At 41.6% G+C, this 20,493-nt stretch overlaps 1 protein-coding gene across 3 annotated transcripts in view; it reads left to right on the top strand.

Annotated features, from left to right (window-relative positions):
- LOC127428608 (glutamate receptor 1-like) overlaps positions 1–20,493 on the top strand; it is a 126,394-nt gene that overhangs the window by 102,975 nt on the left and 2,926 nt on the right. The window contains exons 13-15 of one of the 3 annotated variants that reach the window (XM_051677047.1): positions 6,680–6,927; positions 13,201–13,315; positions 17,048–17,182. In XM_051677047.1, the coding sequence (XP_051533007.1) occupies positions 6,680–6,927; positions 13,201–13,315; positions 17,048–17,182 (498 nt within the window). Of the gene's footprint in view, positions 1–6,679; positions 6,928–13,200; positions 13,316–13,819; positions 13,935–17,047; positions 17,183–20,493 lie in introns of all 3 variants that reach the window. The other 2 variants (XM_051677048.1, XR_007895117.1) reach the window with 2 other exon arrangements.

Genomic DNA, 20,493 nt, shown 5'->3' with positions numbered 1-20,493 from the left:
ATCCCGGGGCGGAACTACCCTCGTGCAGTTCCTTTAGCGCCTTGGCGGACTTGCAGGAGAGCCATGGTGTGCAGGGCGGAGGCGGCTTGTCCAGCAGCGCCGTAGGCTTTGACCATCAGAGACGACGTAAACCTACACGCCTTGGACGGGGGCTTTGGGCACCCACGCCAGGTGGCGGCGCTCTGCGGGCATAGGTGCACCGCGAGCGCCTTTATCCACCGGGGATTGCCGAATAACCCTTGGCCGCCCCACCATCGAGGGTAGTGAGAGCGGGGAAGCTGAAAAGATCGGGACCGGGCAGTAAAAGGTGCCTCCCACGACCTTGTCAGCTCTTCATGCACTTCCGGGAAGAAAGGAACGGGGCGGGGCGTGGCTTTGAGTGGCGCCGCGAGCCCAGGAACCAATCACAGAGCCGCGAGGGTTCAGGGAAGAGCGGTGAAATCCACTCTAACCGACGCTCACGGCTGTCCGGGAAAGCATGTCGTCATCTCCGTGTCAGCCTGTGACTGGGCGATTGACCCCGAAGGGAGGAGCCCAGCTGAGGCTTCCGACTGGACGAGCCCGCTCTCCGATGCTGCGCTCGAGAGCTCATCACTTTCGCGGGCTCCGAATAAGAGGTCGAACTCGCCGTGAGACGAGCCGGCGGACTCACCCGGAAGCCCGATCGGGGCAGACGAGCGTGCTGGGGAATGGGAGGTCCGCGGGGGGATACCCGGTGGAGGCGGTCCCATTGGGGTCCCCAAATCGCCCCCAGTGCTAGCCGCGCTGGCCTCAAACCCGTGGGTAAAAGGACCGAGGCGGGAGCCTCTGGGGTGGCTCGCTTCCTTACGAAGGCGAGCCGCGACCGCAACGTTGCCATGGACACATTCTCGCAATGAGAATGTGACCATCCACGAACGCTGTCTCCGCGTGAGCAGTGCCCAGACACGAAAGACAGTGATCGTGACCGTTAGAAGGCGAGAGATAATGAGCACAACCAGGAATAACACACAATCAGAAAAGCATCTTTAAAAAGACGCGTCTTTAAAAAGACGTTCCGTGTGTGCGCTCTTTTAGAGAAATATATACTCTTTTAGAGGGGAAAAATGCTCTTTCAGAAAATATACTCTCTAGTTTTTCTGCCGAAGCACCCAGGGGCGTTCTCTGCAGTGCACCAGTGCAGAGGGGGGAGAAGCCACTGAAATGCGCCGTCAGATCCAGCAGGTGAATGAACAGTAGTATTCAGCTCAGCGAACATGACCGTTCGGCTCCGAAGAGAAAATCTGAATGAGTGGTTGCATACCAGCTCCTTTTATACCCGTATGTTCGGGGGAGTGGCATGCAAATACCACTCGCCAATTTTCATTGGCCTTTTATCAAAGACCAGAGGTGTCTCGGGCTCCCAAGAGTGACCCCTAGTGTCACTACATCGACACCAACGTCGAGTGAGTGACAGATAGGGAACACAGCTTGACCCATGAGAGACCAGTATGTTCAGTGAAGTTGAGTTTCAGTCAGTTGAGAGAGAGTTTACTTAAGACAAAGTTCTCCACATTTCCAAAGGCATAAGAGAGAATCAGAAAATGAGTTTGGATCAAAACTCAAACTAACTTAGACTACTGAAACAACAGTAATTATAGGCATGTGCAAATTAATTGACATCATCACAAGTACAGAGTTCTGATAGGTGAACAGTACAGATAATTTTAGAAACTTCTAAACATGGTGTTCTGTTCAACTACGTGAATGCAGTCATTCAAAGATTATATTGTTGTGGAGGTGAGGGCGTATTCGAATGCCCATCTGGAGAGAGAGAAAGTGTTAAGGAGTTCCACCTGAGACGAATTGCTACTAATTACCGTTTCTGTGTTCGCAGTGAGAGATGGGGGAGATAAAAGATGACCCAGTCCACAGAGAGAGCAGAGAGAGAGAAAACTGTGTTTTCGATATTATAGAGTGTTGTGCTGAAAAGCTGACTTGTCTTACCTTTTATGCTGCAAAGCAGACTTTTGGTTTTTGAGTGTGAAGCTGAAAAGCGATTACAATTATTTTGTTAAATAAACTCTGACTCACGTGAACTGTGGAAACCAGCTCCCGCTTCCTCCTTATCCATCACACAATGAATTTTGTCACACTGGTGCCGAAACCCAGGAGGAGGAAGATACGCTGCTATGGAGTCATCTTCGCCACTGGAGGGAGTCTTCCGATACCTCGTCAGCATCCACCAGGCTCAACACCAGGCCCTCATGGATCTGCGGGCAGAACAACAACAATGGTTCGAGGTGCTCCTTCGAGGCCAAGAGGAGGACTGACGGCGTTGCGGAGCTTGGTACCCCTGGAGGGGACACACACTGCGACCCCGGCAACAGCGAACCCCCATGTGATGTTTGAAAAAATCGGGGCGCAAGACGATCCGGAGGCCTTTCTGGAGCTCTTCGAGCGCATGGCCCAAGCTCTGGAATGGCCGCAGGCGCAATGGGCCACCTCTTACTGCTGCTGACCATGGAGGCCCAACTCGTGGCCCAACAACTCCCAGTCAACAACCTCCTGAGGTACCTGAGCTGAAGAATGCCATCCTGCAGTGGGTTAGCCGCAGTCCAGAGGAGCACCACCAGCGGTTCCGATACCTGATGCTTAGCGAAGTCGGCCACCCGTTTGCCTTTGCTCAACAGCTCCATGACGCCTGCCAGCGGTGGGTGCTGGCTGAGGAGCCCTGCGATGTCGGGGATGTCATCGATCTTGTGGTGTTGGAACAATTCATCTCCCGACTACCGAAAGGATCGGCGGAGTGGGATGAAGCAGTACAGTTGGCGGAAGACCACTTAGCAGCATATCCGAGGGCCAGCGCGCCCACTCTCTCTCTGTCTGTGGTCCCTCCTCTTCACCCGCCCCTCCTTCCTTCTGACCTATCCCGTTCCCCCGGAAATGGTGGAACACTACCCCAAAACCAGTTCCCCGGCCTCGGGGGTGCATTAACACTCCTGTTTCTCTCTCCCCCGGCTCTACCCATTCTTCCTCTCAGGTGGGGGAAGATGCTGCCAAGGGTGTGGGTGTGAAGTTTGGGCCAGTTTGTTGGAGTTGCAGGAAACTGGGACACATCCGCGAACAGTGCCCGGTGATGGAGGTGGAGACGCTGATCTGAGTCCCTGACACTCCACAGGTTGCCCCCGATCGAGCCGGGAATTACCAAATACCTGTGAGTGTTGGGGGGGTACATTACAAGCCTTGGTGGATTCCGGTTGTAACCAAACCTCCATTCATCAATGCTTGGTTTAAAATGGGGCATTGCATGCAAATAATCGGGTGAGGTTAAGGTGTGTGCAAGGGGATATTTACGATTATACTGTAGTGACGTCACCATTCTATTTCGGGGTAAAAAACATAATATTGAGGCCATGGTTAGTTCCCACCTCACTCCTGTAATAAAATGGGACGGTGTGGAGTGTGTAATGCGCTAACTGGGGAGGTGGAGCTGGGGCCATCTATGTATGTCAGTATCCATACATATCCGTATTTTTAAATTATAAACGATCGGTTGTATCAAGTAACACAGGACGCTCAGACAAAAGATACAACCAAAGAGCTGTCAGGAAATGTTGTTCCAGGCGGCTCATCATAGTCCGATGGTGGGTCATTTGGGATAGGGGAAAACACTAAGATATCTCACGGCCCATTTCTATTGGCCAGGCATTTGCAGGGATGTTAGCCGGTGGTGTGCGACATGCCGTGAAAGCAGTGCCGTTGCGCAACTTCTCAGCAAGTGTTGCGGAGGCACTCTTCAGAATAATCTCCCGAGTGGGGATTCTGAAAGAAATCATGAAGGAAAATTGGGAGGAGGGATCTTCACAAAGCAAAAATTAAATTCAATACGTTCTTGACCTGAGAGCAAAACTCCACACACTGGGGCGTCTATTACAGGAGAATTTGCTACAGGCGCAAGAATGTCAATCCCGGCTGTATAACATTTTGAGCTCGGCTACGGGAGTTTGCACTGGGAGATAAAGTACTTATATTGCTGCCCACATCAATCTCAAAATTAATCGCAAAGTCGCAAAGGCCCTTTGAGGTCACACGGTGAGTTGGGGAAGTCGACTATGAGGTAGTGCGTACGGATAGGGGTGGGGCTCGTCAAATTTACCACCTCAACCTACTAAAACCATGGAGAGAGGTTGTCCCCGTATCCTTGGCGACGGTAGTTCCGGAGAGGGAAGAGCTTGGTCCAGAGGCGAGTCTAAAAGCCAATCAGTTCACCTCGGTCCCTTGTGGAGACCACCTCACACCGTCACAATGTACGGAGATTGCCAGATTGCAAAAAAGTTTCTCTGATTTGTTTTTCCTCTCCCAGGCTGCACTAACCTCATAGAACACCACATCGAGGCAACCCCAGGGGTAGTGGTACGTAGTCTTCCCTACCGGTTACCCGAACACAAAAGCAGGTAGAACGGGAAGAATTAACAGCCATGCTCGATATGGGGGTAATAGAAAAATCCCACAGTGACTGGGCCAGCCTGGTGGTTCTGGTGCCTAAGAGCGATGGCTCGGTCCGGTTCTGTGTGGATTATAGGAAAGTTAATGCTGTGTCGAAATTTGATGCAATGCCTCGTATTAATGAACTACTCAATCGGTTGGGCATGGTTTGATTCGACACTGGATTTAACAAAGGTTTATTGGCAGATCCCCTTAACGCCGATGTCCCATGAGAAAACGGCCTTCTCCACACCATTTGGGTTACACCAATTTGTGACCCTTCCGTTCGGTTTGTTTGGGGCCCCTGCTATGTTTCAGCGTCTTATGGTTGGAGTCCTCAGACCGCACGCTGCGTATGCCGCTGCTTATTTGGATGATATCATTATTTACAGTAATGATTGGCAGTGGCATATGCAACATCTGGGGGCCGTTCTGAGGTCACTGCGATGAGTGGGGCTCACAGCAAACCCAAAGAAGTGCGCAATTGGATGGGTGGAGGTATGGTATCTGGGGTTCCACTTGGGGCATGGGCTGACTATTATCGAAGGTTTGTGCCTAATTATTCGAACATCACTAGCCCGCTGACTGATCTCACTACAAGGGAGCTCCAGACCCATTCCAGTGGATGGAGCCGTGCCAACAGGCTTTCACACAGGTAAAAGCTGCACTTTGTGGCAGGCCGCTTCTGCACTCCCCTGATTTCTCTCTCCCATTTGTTTTATAGACGGACGCATCAGACAGGGGGCTGGGTGCTGTACTGTCCCAGGTGGTGGAGGTGGAGGAACGCCTGGTGTTGTACATTAGTCGGAAGCTCTCTATGAGAGAGAAAGTGTTTGGCCATCATGTGGGCGGTCCTTAATCTCCACTACTATTTGTTGGGGCGAGCATTCAGCCTCTGTTCAGACTATGCCATGCTCCAATGGCTCCACTGCATGAAGGATGCCAACGCCCGGATCACCTGTTGGTATCTGGCACTCCAGCCGTTTAAGTTCTAGGTGGTCCACAGACCAGGGATGCAGACTTCCTCTCCAGGTTCCCCCAGCCTGAGTCGGGTGGTAGGGGTATGTGGTGGTGAGGGCGTGGTCGAGCGCCCATCTGGAGAGAAAGCGGTAAGGAGTTCCACCTGAGACGAATTGCTACTAATTACCGTTTCTATGTTCGCAGTGAGAGACAGGGGAGATAAAAGATGACCCAGTCCACAGAGAGAGCAGAGAGAGAGAGAGAGTTGCACACCAGAGACTGTGTTTTCGATATTATAGAGTGTTGTGCTGAAAAGCTGACTTGTCTTACCTTTTATGTTGCAAAGCAGACTTTTGGTTTTTGAGTGTGAAGCTGAAAAGCGATTACTATTATTTTGTTAAATAAACTCTGACTTATGTGGACTGTGGAAACCGGCTCCCGCTTCCTTATCCATCACACAACAAACCTTGTCACAACTGGAACAAACATGATGATAGCACAGTACATCCGAACGCAACATAGCAAAGTTGGATTGAATTAAACCTTTAGTTACAAATGCTATGAATGTATTTGTATCAGTAAATACATGTGGTACATTAGTGAGCTAAAACTTAAACACACTAAAACTCTTGCTTAATTTAATCATGATTAATTAATTAATTACAACTCACATGTATATTCATTCTCCGGAAGCCGGGCTAAATGAGCAAGTACTGTTTCTGCATTTCTGACATGAGTCAGGCCCTCAGTCATCCCTCAGAGATTAAATACACAAATGACCTGTAACATTCATGATTTTAACATAACTTGAATAAATGCACACTGTAAGAAGACGATTATAACGACCATTTTGATTATAACAATTGCTTGTAAATGTATTCATCTCATCAATAGGCCAAAGAGACAGGGGTCACTTCAAAAGGAACCTTAAAATCTATCATGGATCATCAGGTTTTGCACAAACATGTGGAGTCCATGCCAGCTTGAGTGCATAATGTAATTAAAGCAAAGGGGGGACATACCAAATACTAAGAAAGTTGAAATGTCCATTTTTCAATTAAACTTTGGACTCAAACATATTTATAAATAATTTATAAATAATATATTAATTTTATTTATTTTTTATTTTTTTTTAAGTTGTGTAACAATTTAGAAAAAAGCTAAATAGAAGCATTTTCACTATTGGTTTCAGACTTTTGGATCCCACTGTATATTTAATACTTGTTTTACAGCTATTTTAACATGAATCTGACTTCATTATATCCTTCCTCAGAGATCGAAGATCGCAGTATTTGAGAAGATGTGGTCCTATATGAAGTTGGCAGACCCGTCTGTATTTGTGAAGACCACAGATGAAGGTGTCGTGTGGGTGAGAAAGTCTAAAGGGAAATATGCTTTTCTGCTGGAGTCCACTATGAACGAGTACATCGAGCAGCGCAAACCATGTGACACCATGAAGGTGGGAGGGAATCTGGACTCAAAGGGCTATGGAGTTGCCACACCCAAAGGATCTGCCTTAAGGTAAACCTGAGCCTACCGATAATACAAAGAAAAATGTGTTCATTTTTGACACGATTATGATTCCTGTTTACACTGAGTTTACACTGGAGAGATGTCTATGGGTTATAACATACACAATATAGAAATAATAATAATTTAACAATTATTTAATTAAACATTTTTAAGCCTAGACCAGTGTTGTTATAATTTAGAATTTTTTGTTAAGTTTTTATTTCTATTTTATTTTCAGTTTGTCCTTTTGTTTTTGTTAGTTTTCTCTCTATGACAGTTTTAGATTTTCTTCAGTTCCCTATCTGTCACTCACTCGACGTTGTATCGATGTAGTGACACTAGGGGTCACTCTTGGGAGCCCGAGACACCTCTGGTCTTTGATAAAAGGCCAATGAAAATTGGGGAGTGGTATTTGCTTGCCACTCCCCGAGACATACAGGTATAAAAGGAGCTGGCGTACAACCACTCATCCCGAATCCTCCCACTGCCCGCTCTGGTACGCCCTGACCAAGGCACCTCTCGGTATAGACGCGCTGGCACACAGCTGGCCCCCTGGCCTGCGCAAATATGCATTTCCCCCAGTGAGCCTACTTGCACAGACTCTGTGCAAGGTTAGGGAGGACGAGGAGCAGGTCATCCTGGTAGCACCCTACTGGCCCACCCAGACGTGGTTCTCGGACCTCACGCTCCTTGCGACACCCCCCCCCCCCGGCGAAAACTAAGTGGTGTTCTTCCCAACTGGAAGACCCCCAGAGATGCGCAGTCGAATTGGTGCTTTCCTTCCTGCAGGAGAGGTTGGAAGGGCGGATGTCCCCTTCCACCTTGAAGGTGTATGTAGCCGCTATAGCAGCACACCACGACACAGTGGACGGTAAGTCCTTAGGGAAGCATGACCTGATCATCAGGTTCCTGAGAGGCGCCAGGAGGCTGAACCCCTCCAGACCGTGCCTTGTTCCCTCATGGGACCTCTCTGTAGTTCTTCAGGGTCTACAGAGAGCCCCCTTTGAGCCTTTGCAGTCAGCTGAGCTTTTGCCCTCCTGACTGCGCTCACCTCCATCAAGAGGGTAGGAGACCTGCAAGCGTTCTCAGTCAGCGAAACGTGCCTGGAGTTCGGTCCGGGCTACTCTCACATGATCTTGAGACCCCGACCGGGCTACGTGCCCAAGGTTCCCACGACCCCTTTTAGGGATCAGGTGGTGAACCTTTGAGCGCTGCTCCAGGAGGAGGCAGGCCCAGCCCTGTCGTTGCTGTGTCCAGTGCGCACTTTACGCATCTATTTGGATTGCATGCAGAGCTTTAGGATATCTGAGCAGCTCTTTGTCTGCTTTGGTGCACAGCGGAAAGGAAGCGCTGTCTCCAAGCAGAGGATCGCCCACTGGCTCATTGACACCATAGCTATGGCATATCACGCCCAGGACGTGCCGCCCCCAGTAGGGCTACGAGCCCATTCTACCAGGGGTGTAGCGGCCTCCTGGGCCCTGGCCAGGGGTGCCTCTCTAACAGACATTTGCAGAGCAGCGGGCTGGGCAACACCCAACACCTTTGCGAGGTTCCACAACCTCTGGGTGGAACAGGTTTCGTCCCGGATAGTGGCACGCAATACAAGCGGATAAGCCCAGGATAGCCGGCCGGGTGTATCGCTTGCACATAGTGCCTTTCACCTCCTCTGAGATGAAGACGTGCACCATTAACTCCCAGTAGTGTTCACAAACTATGTTCCCTGGTTGACTTCCTCCGAGCCCTGTGGCAGTCGAGTTTTCGGAGAGGCTTGCTGCCGGCCCAGTACACGTGCTAACTAAAAGCCCTGTTCTAGGGTAGGTGCTCCGCATGTGGCGGTGCGATGTATATCTTCCGCTAATTCGTTTCCCTGTTGGCAAACTGCGTCTTCCTTGGGCAGAGGCCCCTCTGCCACAGTCTCCATGTTTCTAGTAACTCCTCCCCCGTTGGGTAGGACCTACCATGAGACTTCTCCACATGACATACTTCTGACATAGTTCGGCAAGACCATGTGACGTATTTTCCACTTAAATATCCCCCCTCTCTCTGAGCGAGGTGTGGTCTCCGCGGTGTCCTCCCCTTGGGAGGGACACCCTCCGACTAGACCTGGTCGGCCCAGTCAATTATTCCCCCTTTTTTTAGGGAGTGGAAAAAAAGAAGGGGAAAAGAGGCCACGACTGGGCTAGCCTGTCTCTATCTTTTGGGTAGTCAACTTGTCCCCGAAGGGCCGTTCAACACTCATAACTATGTTGGGGGTGGTTACGTGTCGGCCTGGTGTGCTGGGTAAGAGGCACACAGTTGTCTGCCCATCACACACCACCAGTTCACGTAACACAGTTCAGCCAGTTGTGGTGTTTTGTATAGGGACCCCTAGTGTCACTACATCAACACAACGTTGAGTGAGTGACAGATAGGGAACGTCATGGTTACTTGTGTAACCTCCATTCCCTGATGGAGGGAACAAGATGTTGTGTCCCTCCTGCCACAACACTGAACTACCCGCTGAAATGGCCAGACCTTGTCTTGGCTCCTCAGCATAAAACCTGAATGAGTGGTTGCACGCCAGCTCCTTTTATACCCGTATGTCTGGGGGAGTGGCATGCAAATACCACTCGCCAATTTTCATTGGCCTTTTATCAAAGACCAGAGGTGTCTCAGGCTCCCAAGAGTGACCCCTAGTGTCACTACATCGACACAATGTCTCTTTCCCTCCATCAGGGAATGGAGGTTACACAAGTAACCATGACGTTTTTTTCTTGTTTCAGATTAGTTTTTGTTTTTGAGAATATTTAATTTTTATTTTAGTTTAGTATTTTAGGCCTGCCAAGGTTAATGCGTTAACTAATATTATTTAAATATTTTTATGCCGTTAAATCTCATGGCCTTCTTGTGTTATTGCTAGTTATCTAGTGCCATTTTCATATTTAATGAATTTTTATAATATTCTGTCTTTACCAAGAATTAAAATTAATTAATCGTCATGTTTATTTAATTTTAGTAAAAGAGTCATAAAATTTATTTAAGTTTAGTTTCATTTTTTCCAATTATGGTTGTTTTTATTTTTTATTTAATTTTTCATTTATTTTTATTTTTATTTTTATTTTTCATTAATGATAATAACACTGGCCTGGACTTTGCCAGTATGTAGTTTATCTTTGCCTGATATTTTAGTTTGATTGTGTTTTTTTTTTATTTATTTTTTTTAAGAAATGTCTCCTCTGTGACCTCTTTTTTATGTGTTGATTGGAATTATTTATAAATGTCTGTGACTGTTCTGTACCATCAACCCTCATCACAACAAGATATTTACTCCTTGCGCCCCATATTTTGATTGTCAAGAGAGTAAATTATTTAATATTAATGTGTGCATACCATGATTTCCATGTCTAATTCTTCTCTTGCATCTCATCACATTGACTAAATTTATCACAATACTTTGGTTCTTTAAAATTCAGACCACAGCAATCCAATCAGTTCATTGTATTGCATTTTGAAATGCTAAACCCTGTTTTCAGTACCAGAGTTGAGTGCCTGTTCATACATAAGAAGCATTTAACAATAAGAAACATGGACAAGTGATAATTCTATTAATTAAAAACTAAATCTTAACTCCAGCTAATCAAAAAAATCTAGTGTAAACTGTGAACAAAAGCTAAAAAAGGACCAATATGAACCAGAGACGTACAAATGTTTTTTTTTTTTCTTTTTTTTATTAAAATCATGCATTTAAAATGATTTGTCTTTAGGCCCCCAGCGAGCAAGCCAAAGGCGACTGTGGCAAGGAACCCAAAACTCCATAAGATGTTAGTTAATGGAGAAAAATAACCTTGGGAGAAACCAGGTTCAGCTGGGGGAGCTAGTTCCCCTCTGGCTATACAGCATGAATATTATCAATATTAGCTATCTACGTGTAATGCAAATCATGTGTTGAGTAAACTGAGTTGATGTTGGTGGACTAATGTAAGATTAATGATTAAATGTCTTTGAAGTCCTTCCCGAATTGACAGTGGAAGTGCATTTAGATGCAGTGTCCTTTTTTATTTGGCTGATGAAGACATTACATTAATTGGCATTAATTTACTGTCTATGTATTTCATTTTGAGAGAGTGTTGTCCAACCTTTGACCAAAATGATGCTGGCAGAGGTCAGCGAGGTGGGCCTCACAGTCCAGCTGGAAGCTTGTTGTGGTACTTTTCCATTGAAGTCCATCACAAATCCGAGGTGTAGGCAGTGGCCAGTGAAGTACGCTTTGTTATACGGCTGGAGTTGGCAGCCGTTCATTCTCTGTGAAGTCCAACTTAATAGATTGAAGTGATGCAGACAGTGATCATTGAAGTGCCCCTCGCTGCCTGGCTGGCACAGACTGCAGTTAGTAGTCATCGCTCAGCGACACATAGCGGTGGGAGTTGAACATTCGGGCTGGACCGGAGCTGGACCTGGCAGGCTCTGGTAACCTCTGAATATGTATTAGACAGGGAATAAATAGAATAATATTACCACCAATGCCGTTCACTTTAAAGCAGAGTTATAGAATATGAGAAGTGTTTGCGGTTCCGGCAGACCTGACTAATGCAGCATAACTACGGATGTTGACAGATAATTTAGGTGTATTCCTGGCTGAAGAGATGAGTCTTTAGTCTAGACTTAAACTGAGAGAGTATGTCTGAGTCAAGAACAATGTTAGGAAGACTATTCCATAGTTTAGGAGCCAAATAAGAAAAGGATTTACCTCTTTTTGTGGATTTTTAAATTCTATGTACTATGAACACACCGAAATTTTGCGATCATAGTGACCGTGATGGATTATAGTACTGTGGATCTAGACATGCAAAATGTTAAAATTTATACAAAATTTAACATATGGTAATGTGGTGCCAATGTAGTGACAATTCAATTGGGCTGATATTATAATATTTCTTAGTTTCATTCTGACCTAAGTGAAGCTTATTTATTGAACCTGCAGGACATCCTCCCAGTAGTCCATTACAATAATCTAGTTTTGAGATCATGAACGCATTAATGAGTTTTTTGGCATCAGAAACAGAGAGCATGTGTCATAACTTGGCAATATTTCTGAGGTGGAAGAATGCTGTTCTACAAACATTGGAAATGTGATTTTCAATGGACAGATTGCTATCAAACATAACACCCAAGTTTTTAACTTTAGAAGATGATGTAATAGTACATCCATCGAGAGACAAATTTTATTCCAGAATCTTGTTTTTAGAGGTTTTTTGGTCCAATAATTATTACAACTGTTTTGTCAGAATTAACTATGGACATGTTCCACAAACGTTTGACAACCAGAAAGTGCTTAAATACTTTGTCTTAATTTTGAACAGTATATCTATTTTTATGATATAAAACCTAACAAGTGACTTTTTGTGAAACGTTTTGCTTGCAAAGTGTGCTTGTGCTGACTTTCTTTAAAATAAAGGTAACTTGGTTTGATATTTATCGGATGCAATGAAATGCATACATTTTTAGGTGTGGCATAAGTGTCCAAAAACTAAAAAAAATAAATAAAAAAAAATTGTATACATTTTTGTTTTAGGCACATACAAATAATTCAAGAACTTTCTCTGGCATTTTCACCACCTTTCTCACAGAATCATCTCTCATCCAACATTGTGTTCAATTGTAGATGCTGAGATGCTCCTTCCCACCATTACTCTTCCTGACATCAATGTTGTCTTGTATACCCTGAAGACTTCAGATTAATGTTCATGGATGAAGTTTAGCTTTATTTTAGTCATCCATAAGCACACTGGCCTCTTTCTGCACCTGTCTCGAGGGGTACTGGAAGAAGTCAGGGGTTTTACTGAGAAAGACACCGCCACACAGATGAGTAGGGGCCGTATTAAGAATGCTCTGGGAGTAATGGCAGCAGCAGGATTTCCCAAAATGTACAGTGTCTTATTACTAAAATGGCAAAGTAATAGATTATCCAGAGCTAATCTAAAGTAATACTGATGTAATCTGGGAATCCTCTTACACAGGCCAAAGAGCTTAAGTCCAGAGCATTGCTAATTTGCCCAGAATCCGGGTCTTGCTCTGTAAAATCTCTCATCATTTGGTCGCAGCACATTTTTTGACACTTTAGCACAACACAAGACAACTAATATTACATTAACAAGGCCAGCAGAGCCAGGCGCACAGTCAGCTCAGTTTTATGTTTTATTCACTTCCTCTAAGATTTAATAGACTCACTTTTTTTGACACAACCTCTGCCTCGCCGTATCATATCACCAATGCTGACCCAGATTATTTTATTATCATTTCAAGAAACCCAGTAAACCTGGCAGTGTTAAAACTGAACGAGCAGGGCCTGTTGGACAAATTGAAAAACAAATGGTGGTACGACAAGGGAGAGTGTGGCAGCGGAGGAGGTGATTCCAAGGTCAGCCCCAATATGAGCTATCCACCTGGGGGGGTAACCGGCAACCTCGGTTAACAAACACCTCGGCTGCAGTTGTGCTCTGCTCTAACAAATGTTGTTATACCTCAAAACATTCCTACTCAAAGGCTTATTTAAATACATTGTAATATCATTGAGTTTTGGAGACCTATTAAATTATTAAAAATGGATTATCAAATTTGTGCAAATCCGAGTGTTTCCATCTCTTGCCGGTTACCCAAAGTGATATTGTAATACACATCTTGCAGTAGGGAGAAAGGCCACTAAGCTGGATGGAGTATTAATGCATATCACTTTTAGCAGTGACAGTATTCAAACTCTGTGACTGTGCTGTTCTTTCTTTTTTCTGTTCTTTAATTTTCTTTCCTATTTATCTGTAGACATTTAGAACACATCAAAACATAATTATAAGTGTATGTTTGCTTAAATGCTGAATAACATAAGATAACATGGGTAATGTTATTTATGTTATTTTCCTGGTTGAAGAATCCCTGTAAACCTAGCGGTGTTGAAACTCAATGAGCAAGCCATCTTAGACAAACTGAAAAACAAATGGTGGTACGATAAGGGGGAGTGTGGAAGCAAGGACTCCGCAAGAAAGGTCAGTTCACTCATCAGTCCTTTCCATCACTGTGAGATCCAGCTTTAGTGCTTTACTCAAGGCCCTGTCCTCCTCTCTCTGAAACACTCCAGCTCTGTCTCCAGTCTGCCATTTACCCAGAGACTTATGCACACTGTCATCATGTTGCTGTCTGACCCCTATTACTTCCCACATTACAAAATAGATGTGATGCTTGGGGTGTATTTATAGAATATTTATAGAAATAGGCAATGTGGATATTTTTTCTTCACTCAGTGCCTATGGGCACTTGGTTCTTTGCCGCATTTCCAAATAATATAATTTTTTCTGCCTTGATTATTGCAGTCATTGATTTCCCCGGATCAAAGAAAATAAAAATGCTCAAATAATGTTTTTGTTTGTTTGTTTGTTTGTTTTTTTGGCTAATTTAAGTGTTGTTTGAGGAAATGTCATTCAAAAGACCTTTACCTGGTGAGGGCAAGTATAGTAGATTGTATTTTAAATTAAATGTCTCAAGAACCACACTATTGGGGTGCAGAAAGCTATACTGTGTGGCCAGTGCTATTTACACCTGGTGTAAATAGCAACTTTTTTAAGGTAATAAATCTTATTGATCACATTTATTTTGTACTGTCTTTCACATCCAACATTAATTGATATTTACTGAATAAACATATAGGTTACCTCAAGAAAGAAGAGCCTAGGTAATATCAGCCTACAGAGACAAAACTTTCAAATTAGGATAAACTAAATTAGAATATTATATACAAATATAAAATTATGTCTTCAGTATGACATTAAGCTAATTTAAGAAGTGAATCATTGAAGTAATAAAGAAAGACAAGTGGAATTTACCAATACAAGTTAAGTGGAAATTGAAGTTGATTTGTATACATATATAATTTTACTAAATTATTATAATTATTTAAAACTAGTCAAACTTACAACTTTTAAAATAATATTTCAAACAAAAATGATTTTATTTTCAACCCATATGACTTTCCTTTGAATGTAGGACACAAAACGAATTTTTTAAACAATATCACGGTCCGTTCAATACAATGGCAGTTAATAGTGACTCACTTGAAAGCTTAAAAAAGCATGCAAGAACTTGCGTTGTTGTTTTAGTGCTAAACAAAGCAGGTTCTAGCATGAATATTCATCCTCATGCCATCCCAGACTTTCTTTCTTCTACAGAACACAAAGATATTTAGAAGAATATCTCAGATCTGTAGGTCCATACAATGCAAGTGAATGGTGACCAGAACTTTGAAGCTCCAAAAATCACATAAAGGCAGCATAAAAGTAATCCATAAGACTCCAGTGGTTAAACCTTATCTTCAGAAGCGATATGATAGGTGTGGGTGAGAAACAGATCAATATTTAAGTCCTTTTTTACCATAAATCTTTTTTATAGATTTATAGTAAAAAAAGGATTTAAATATTGATCTCAAAATTTGTTTCTCAAAATCTTTGTATGTGTTCTGCAGAAGAAAGAAAGTCATACACATCTGGGATGGCATTAGGGTGAGTAAATGATGAGAGAATTTTCATTTTTGGGGGAAATATCCCTTTAAGATATCCTTCCATCTCAGCATGAGTAAATGACAGTCTGGAGAGAGAAAAGTGTTGCCTTGAAATGCCCCCTCCAACTGGATTGCTTTCCCTTTAAGAGTCCTTTAATGCTGTCTTGTCTCTGTCTAAAGACAATGTGCATGCCAATGGATGAGACCTCAATACGGTCACCAGACAGATGCATGTCACTGACTCCCACTACCCCTGACGTGATGTCTCCGCCACCAGAGACAGAGAGAGACACCAAATGCTCTCTGTTATGACCTTTGGACAAGAAATCTTAAAATTTAAATAAAGAAGTTTTATAAACAAGGCAAAAAGTACTTGATTCATAACTGCATGACTTGAAATTATAAGGACTAGATGTATTTGTTTTATATCAGAGGTGTAGATATAGACTGTTAAAATGAAAAAGGGAAAGGTATTGAATTGATTAATGCTTTTTTTTTTTTATTCTGTGTTAAAGGGATAGTTCACCCAAAAATTAAAATTCAGTTGTCATTTAGTTACCCTCAAGTTGTTCCAAACCTGTATATTTTTTTTTCTTTCTTTCATGGAACACAAAAGGAGATGTTAGGCAGAATATCCAGAATGGACTAACAACCACCATTCACTTTCATAGCATCTTTTTTCCATATAATGAAAGTGAATGGTGACTGAGGCTGTCAGTCCCTGATATTCTGTCTTAAATTTTCTTTTTATGTTCCACAGAAAAAAGTAAATTAAACAAGGTACGTAAAATACAGGTTTGCAACAACATGAGGGTGAGTAAATGATGAATTTCCCTTTTTGAGTGAACTATCTCTTTACCATTAAACCACTAAACAGAAACCGCCAGATTTTAATGAAGCTTGCAACTCTCGCATGAATCTGCATGATTTAGCCAGTTTTAGTAGTATATTAATCTCTTTTTATTGACTATTTTTTATTTATTATTATTATTATATAAAATAATTGTATTGTTATAATTATATACATATAAAGTTAATAAAAATTATCTAGTTTTTTGTTAGTTAACAATGTTAACGTGTATATGTGATGTCTAAGAGCTGTGAATTTCATGTGTTTTTATTAAATAGATAGTTGTGTTTAATGAATAGCTTAAGAAAGAGATCATTTATGTTTTGTGATTTGCTGTAGATTTGTGTGTGTGTGTGTGTGTGTGTGTGTGCTGGTTTGGGTGGTATACAAGGACATTTGTTTTAGGTTACAAACTGGTAATTACAAGGGTATTATGCTATAAATATGGTTTATACATTTCTAGTGTCCCCATAATTCAGATTGCTTTTTTTTTTTTTTTTTTTTGAAAATGTAAAAATGCAAAGTTTTTTGTGAGGGTTAGGTTTAGGGTTAGGTTTAGGGGATAGAAATTATTGTTAGATCTGTATAAAATCCATAAAATGCATGGAAGTCTATGGAGAGTCCCCACAATGATATAAAAACCAGTTTGTGTGTGTGTGTGAGCGAGTGTGTATGTGAGTGAGTGTGTGTGTGTGTGTGTGTGTGTGTGTGTGTGTTTGTGTGTGCCAGTATCTGATTGTTGTCTCTGTGCCCAGCAGGATAAGACCAGTGCTCTGAGCCTCAGTAATGTGGCTGGAGTTTTCTACATTCTGATTGGTGGGCTGGGGCTGGCCATGCTGGTGGCCCTGGTTGAGTTCTGTTACAAATCCAGAATTGAGTCTCGAAGGATGAAGGTGTGTAAAAAAGAAAAAAAAAAAGAAAAAAAAAACTCTCATTCAGCTGCTGTCATGATAAAGTGATCTATAATGCATTACATAGCAAGTTTAACATCCAGCAAAATGTATATGCAGCCTGAAGCATCCAGCGCAATATTTAGATCTGTCCACATTTCATTATGGGCTTTGCACTTGGCACTGATAATGTTTTATGTCTGCTATCTTATACTGACCCCACTTCCTTTGTGGGATTTGCCAAGGGAATGTGTTGGCAGTACAGAGTTAATAGTGGCTGGGTGTAAACATAATACCTCCCACTGCGCTTCTCTCTAATCCTGAAGCACAGTGCTCTCTAATGCTTACAAAATTAAGAAGAATACAGTGACTTATATAGGTTTTATTACCCGCAAAGTCATGTGGTGATTCATAATATTCATTCCAGGCCCTTCAAAGGGAAATCTTCAAAATTTTAAAGGCATGGTTTATGAAAAAGGTGTTGCCTAAATATACTTAACATTCAGGAGCGATACTCACAGGTTTTTTTGGTCTTTAAAGGGACAGTTCACCAAAAAATTAGAAGTTTGTCATCGTTCATTTCTTCACATCTTTTTCTATACAATAAAAGTGAATGGTGACTGAAGCCAACATTCTGTCTAACATCTCCTTTGTCAAGGGTTTGAAACAACATGAGAGTGAGTAAATGATGACAGAATTAAACATTTTTGGGGTGAACTGTCCCTTTAAGTTAACACCTTATTATTTTTTACAATGCATATGTAATGTATGATATTTTTCTCATACTATATGATATGCTCTCTTATTCAAGTGTTACCCCAAGTGTTAAGACCTTACAGTAACAGCCACATTTAGAATATCACATTGACAAATCGCTGTTGCTATCAGGCCAATTAGTCTGCATCATCCTAAGCAACGTAATCCCTGGCAATCCACTGAAGTGATCTGGATTTAAATCATTTATTCATCAAGGATGTACAAGCCAACATCCACATCATTAGCTCTAGTTTCAAGCCTACAGGGTTCCATTATGTAAAACTGCTGCATGAGAGAGTGGGCTTCGAGTTAGTGTGCTGGTCTCAGCATTGATGCACAGGATGCCTATTATCTTTCACAATTTCTTATCATGAAATGATGCCGCACTGACTGGAGCAAATCCTCAGATCAAATTAAATGTTTCTGTGGCATACACACATAATTGTGGTCATTGCTTAGTACAGTTAGCCATCATCAAGACAGTACTGTATGTGCACTGTATAGGGGAGACTTGGGCTAGTTGTCACAAGGGGAAATTGTCACAAGATGTATTTCTCAGTAACTGTAAGGTTTTGAGTCAAATGTGCAATTATAAAAATGTGGGTTTTTTTTCTAGCATCGGGTTTGTATGTTGGCTTTAAACATCTAGTTCAAAATCCTCTTAAATAAAAATTATTTTTGTGAATTCTGGCCTCCAAACTATTCCAGTATCATTATATTTTTGATATAGCTATTGGGTAAACAAGAACAAAAACAATATCACAATAAAACCACAGTGATTTAGGCAAGGGGAAACTATAATTAAGGTAGATTTTAACTAAAAGGTTGAACTGTTCTCAGGACCATGTTTTTTGTAAATGTCAGGTCAGAGTATGTTGTCACATTTTTATTGGGACAAGTTGTTACATGTATTGATTTGTATAAATTAATAAGATTTATTACTACCAATTTTTGTTATTTTTGTACGTTACCTTTGACATATTTGCTGTTTTTGTGAATTGTTTTGTATTTCATAATTGTTTTACTGTTTAAATTTAGCTGAAAATCCTAATTCTAAAATCCTTTTCCACTGTAAAAATGTATTTCATATTGTGTGACAACATGCTTGCTATTAGGGCTGCAACTAATGATTATTTTGATAATCGACTAATAGCAATTATTAGAACAGTTATTTGACTATTCGGGCAGTTATTGCAATGATTAATCATTAGCTCTTAACTGACTATTCAGCTTGTGCCTCAATTTAAAAGGTTATATTAAACTTGTTTACTAACAATAAAGAGGACAAAATCATCTTTTAAAAATACCTCTAAATGATATTCACTGAATTACAAGTAGAATTCTTTTTTTTTTTTTTTTTTTTTTTTGGATTTTTATGAAATTTAATTCAGTAAAAAAATGCACTGCAAAAATAAATAAATAAATAAATAAATAAAGTCCTATTGTTATCAAGTGTTTTTGTATTGTTTTTCATTTAAATTATCTAAAATGCCTTAAAATAGATACATTTACTTGAGAAGCAATATATAAGATATTTAGACTTGCTTTCAGAGAATGTATCTTGAATATAAGTGTATTTTGTATATAAGTGTATTTTTTCACTTGTTCATACTTCTGCCAGTGCAGTAAAGAAAGAAAAAAATTACTCATATTCAAGATATAGTCTCTGAAAACACATCTAAATATCTTATATGCTGCTTCTTAGGTAAATGTATTTTGTTTTAAAGATTTTTAGATATTTTAAAATATTTAAATATGAAATATCAATGCACAAAATACAAAGGTACACACATGCAATGTACATTTTGAGACATTAAAGGTGCTGAAAGCAGTTTTAATTATTCTACTTCCACAAGACTGAGCCCCTTGGATTAGCCACGCCCCCTCTTTCCAAAACCCAGAACTCCAAAGATCCCAAAATTAGCTTTATTGAGAGCAGAGATGGATGTTAAAAACAACAGCTGCAAAATAGCGCCCTCAACTGACAACTGTTATGAACAACATGGCATAATTATGCATTATGCCTCAATAATTCACTGCAACTACAATACTAAGAAAACGGGCAAAATGTTTGACAGGCAGAAAGGCGGATTGCGGACACATTTTTGTTTGCTGTTTACAGAGTCTAGAGTTGTCACAGAGACTGGTGAGATATCTCAGGACACTTATTTCATTAATATCTTTCAGGGAGTAGGTCTTTTTTGCATACCTTTCCATGAAAAACACTTGCAAAGCTACAAGGTTACAACATATAAATTGCTCTCATTCATAATAGAAAATAAGTAAATATGCATGTTGACAACACATTTAGCCAAATCGTTGTTACTTCTTATACAAAACACACCCAAGAAAAGAAAATGGGCTTAATTCAATAAACTCTAATGTTTTTGCATCTTATTTGGAGACATAAAAACTACAGAAGTGCTGATGTCCTGATATGCATAAATGCATTTAAATACACTGGATTTTAAAAAAAGTATGGTTTTGTACAGTCCAATTAAGACATTAACCTATACATATGTAAGATAACATTCCTTAAGTGACTAAATATTTTGAGG

The sequence above is a fragment of the Myxocyprinus asiaticus genome, chromosome 38 (assembly GCF_019703515.2).
Source record: "Myxocyprinus asiaticus isolate MX2 ecotype Aquarium Trade chromosome 38, UBuf_Myxa_2, whole genome shotgun sequence".
Classification (NCBI taxonomy): Eukaryota; Metazoa; Chordata; class Actinopteri; order Cypriniformes; family Catostomidae; genus Myxocyprinus; species Myxocyprinus asiaticus.
This window is presented reverse-complemented; position numbering and strand designations above follow the sequence as displayed.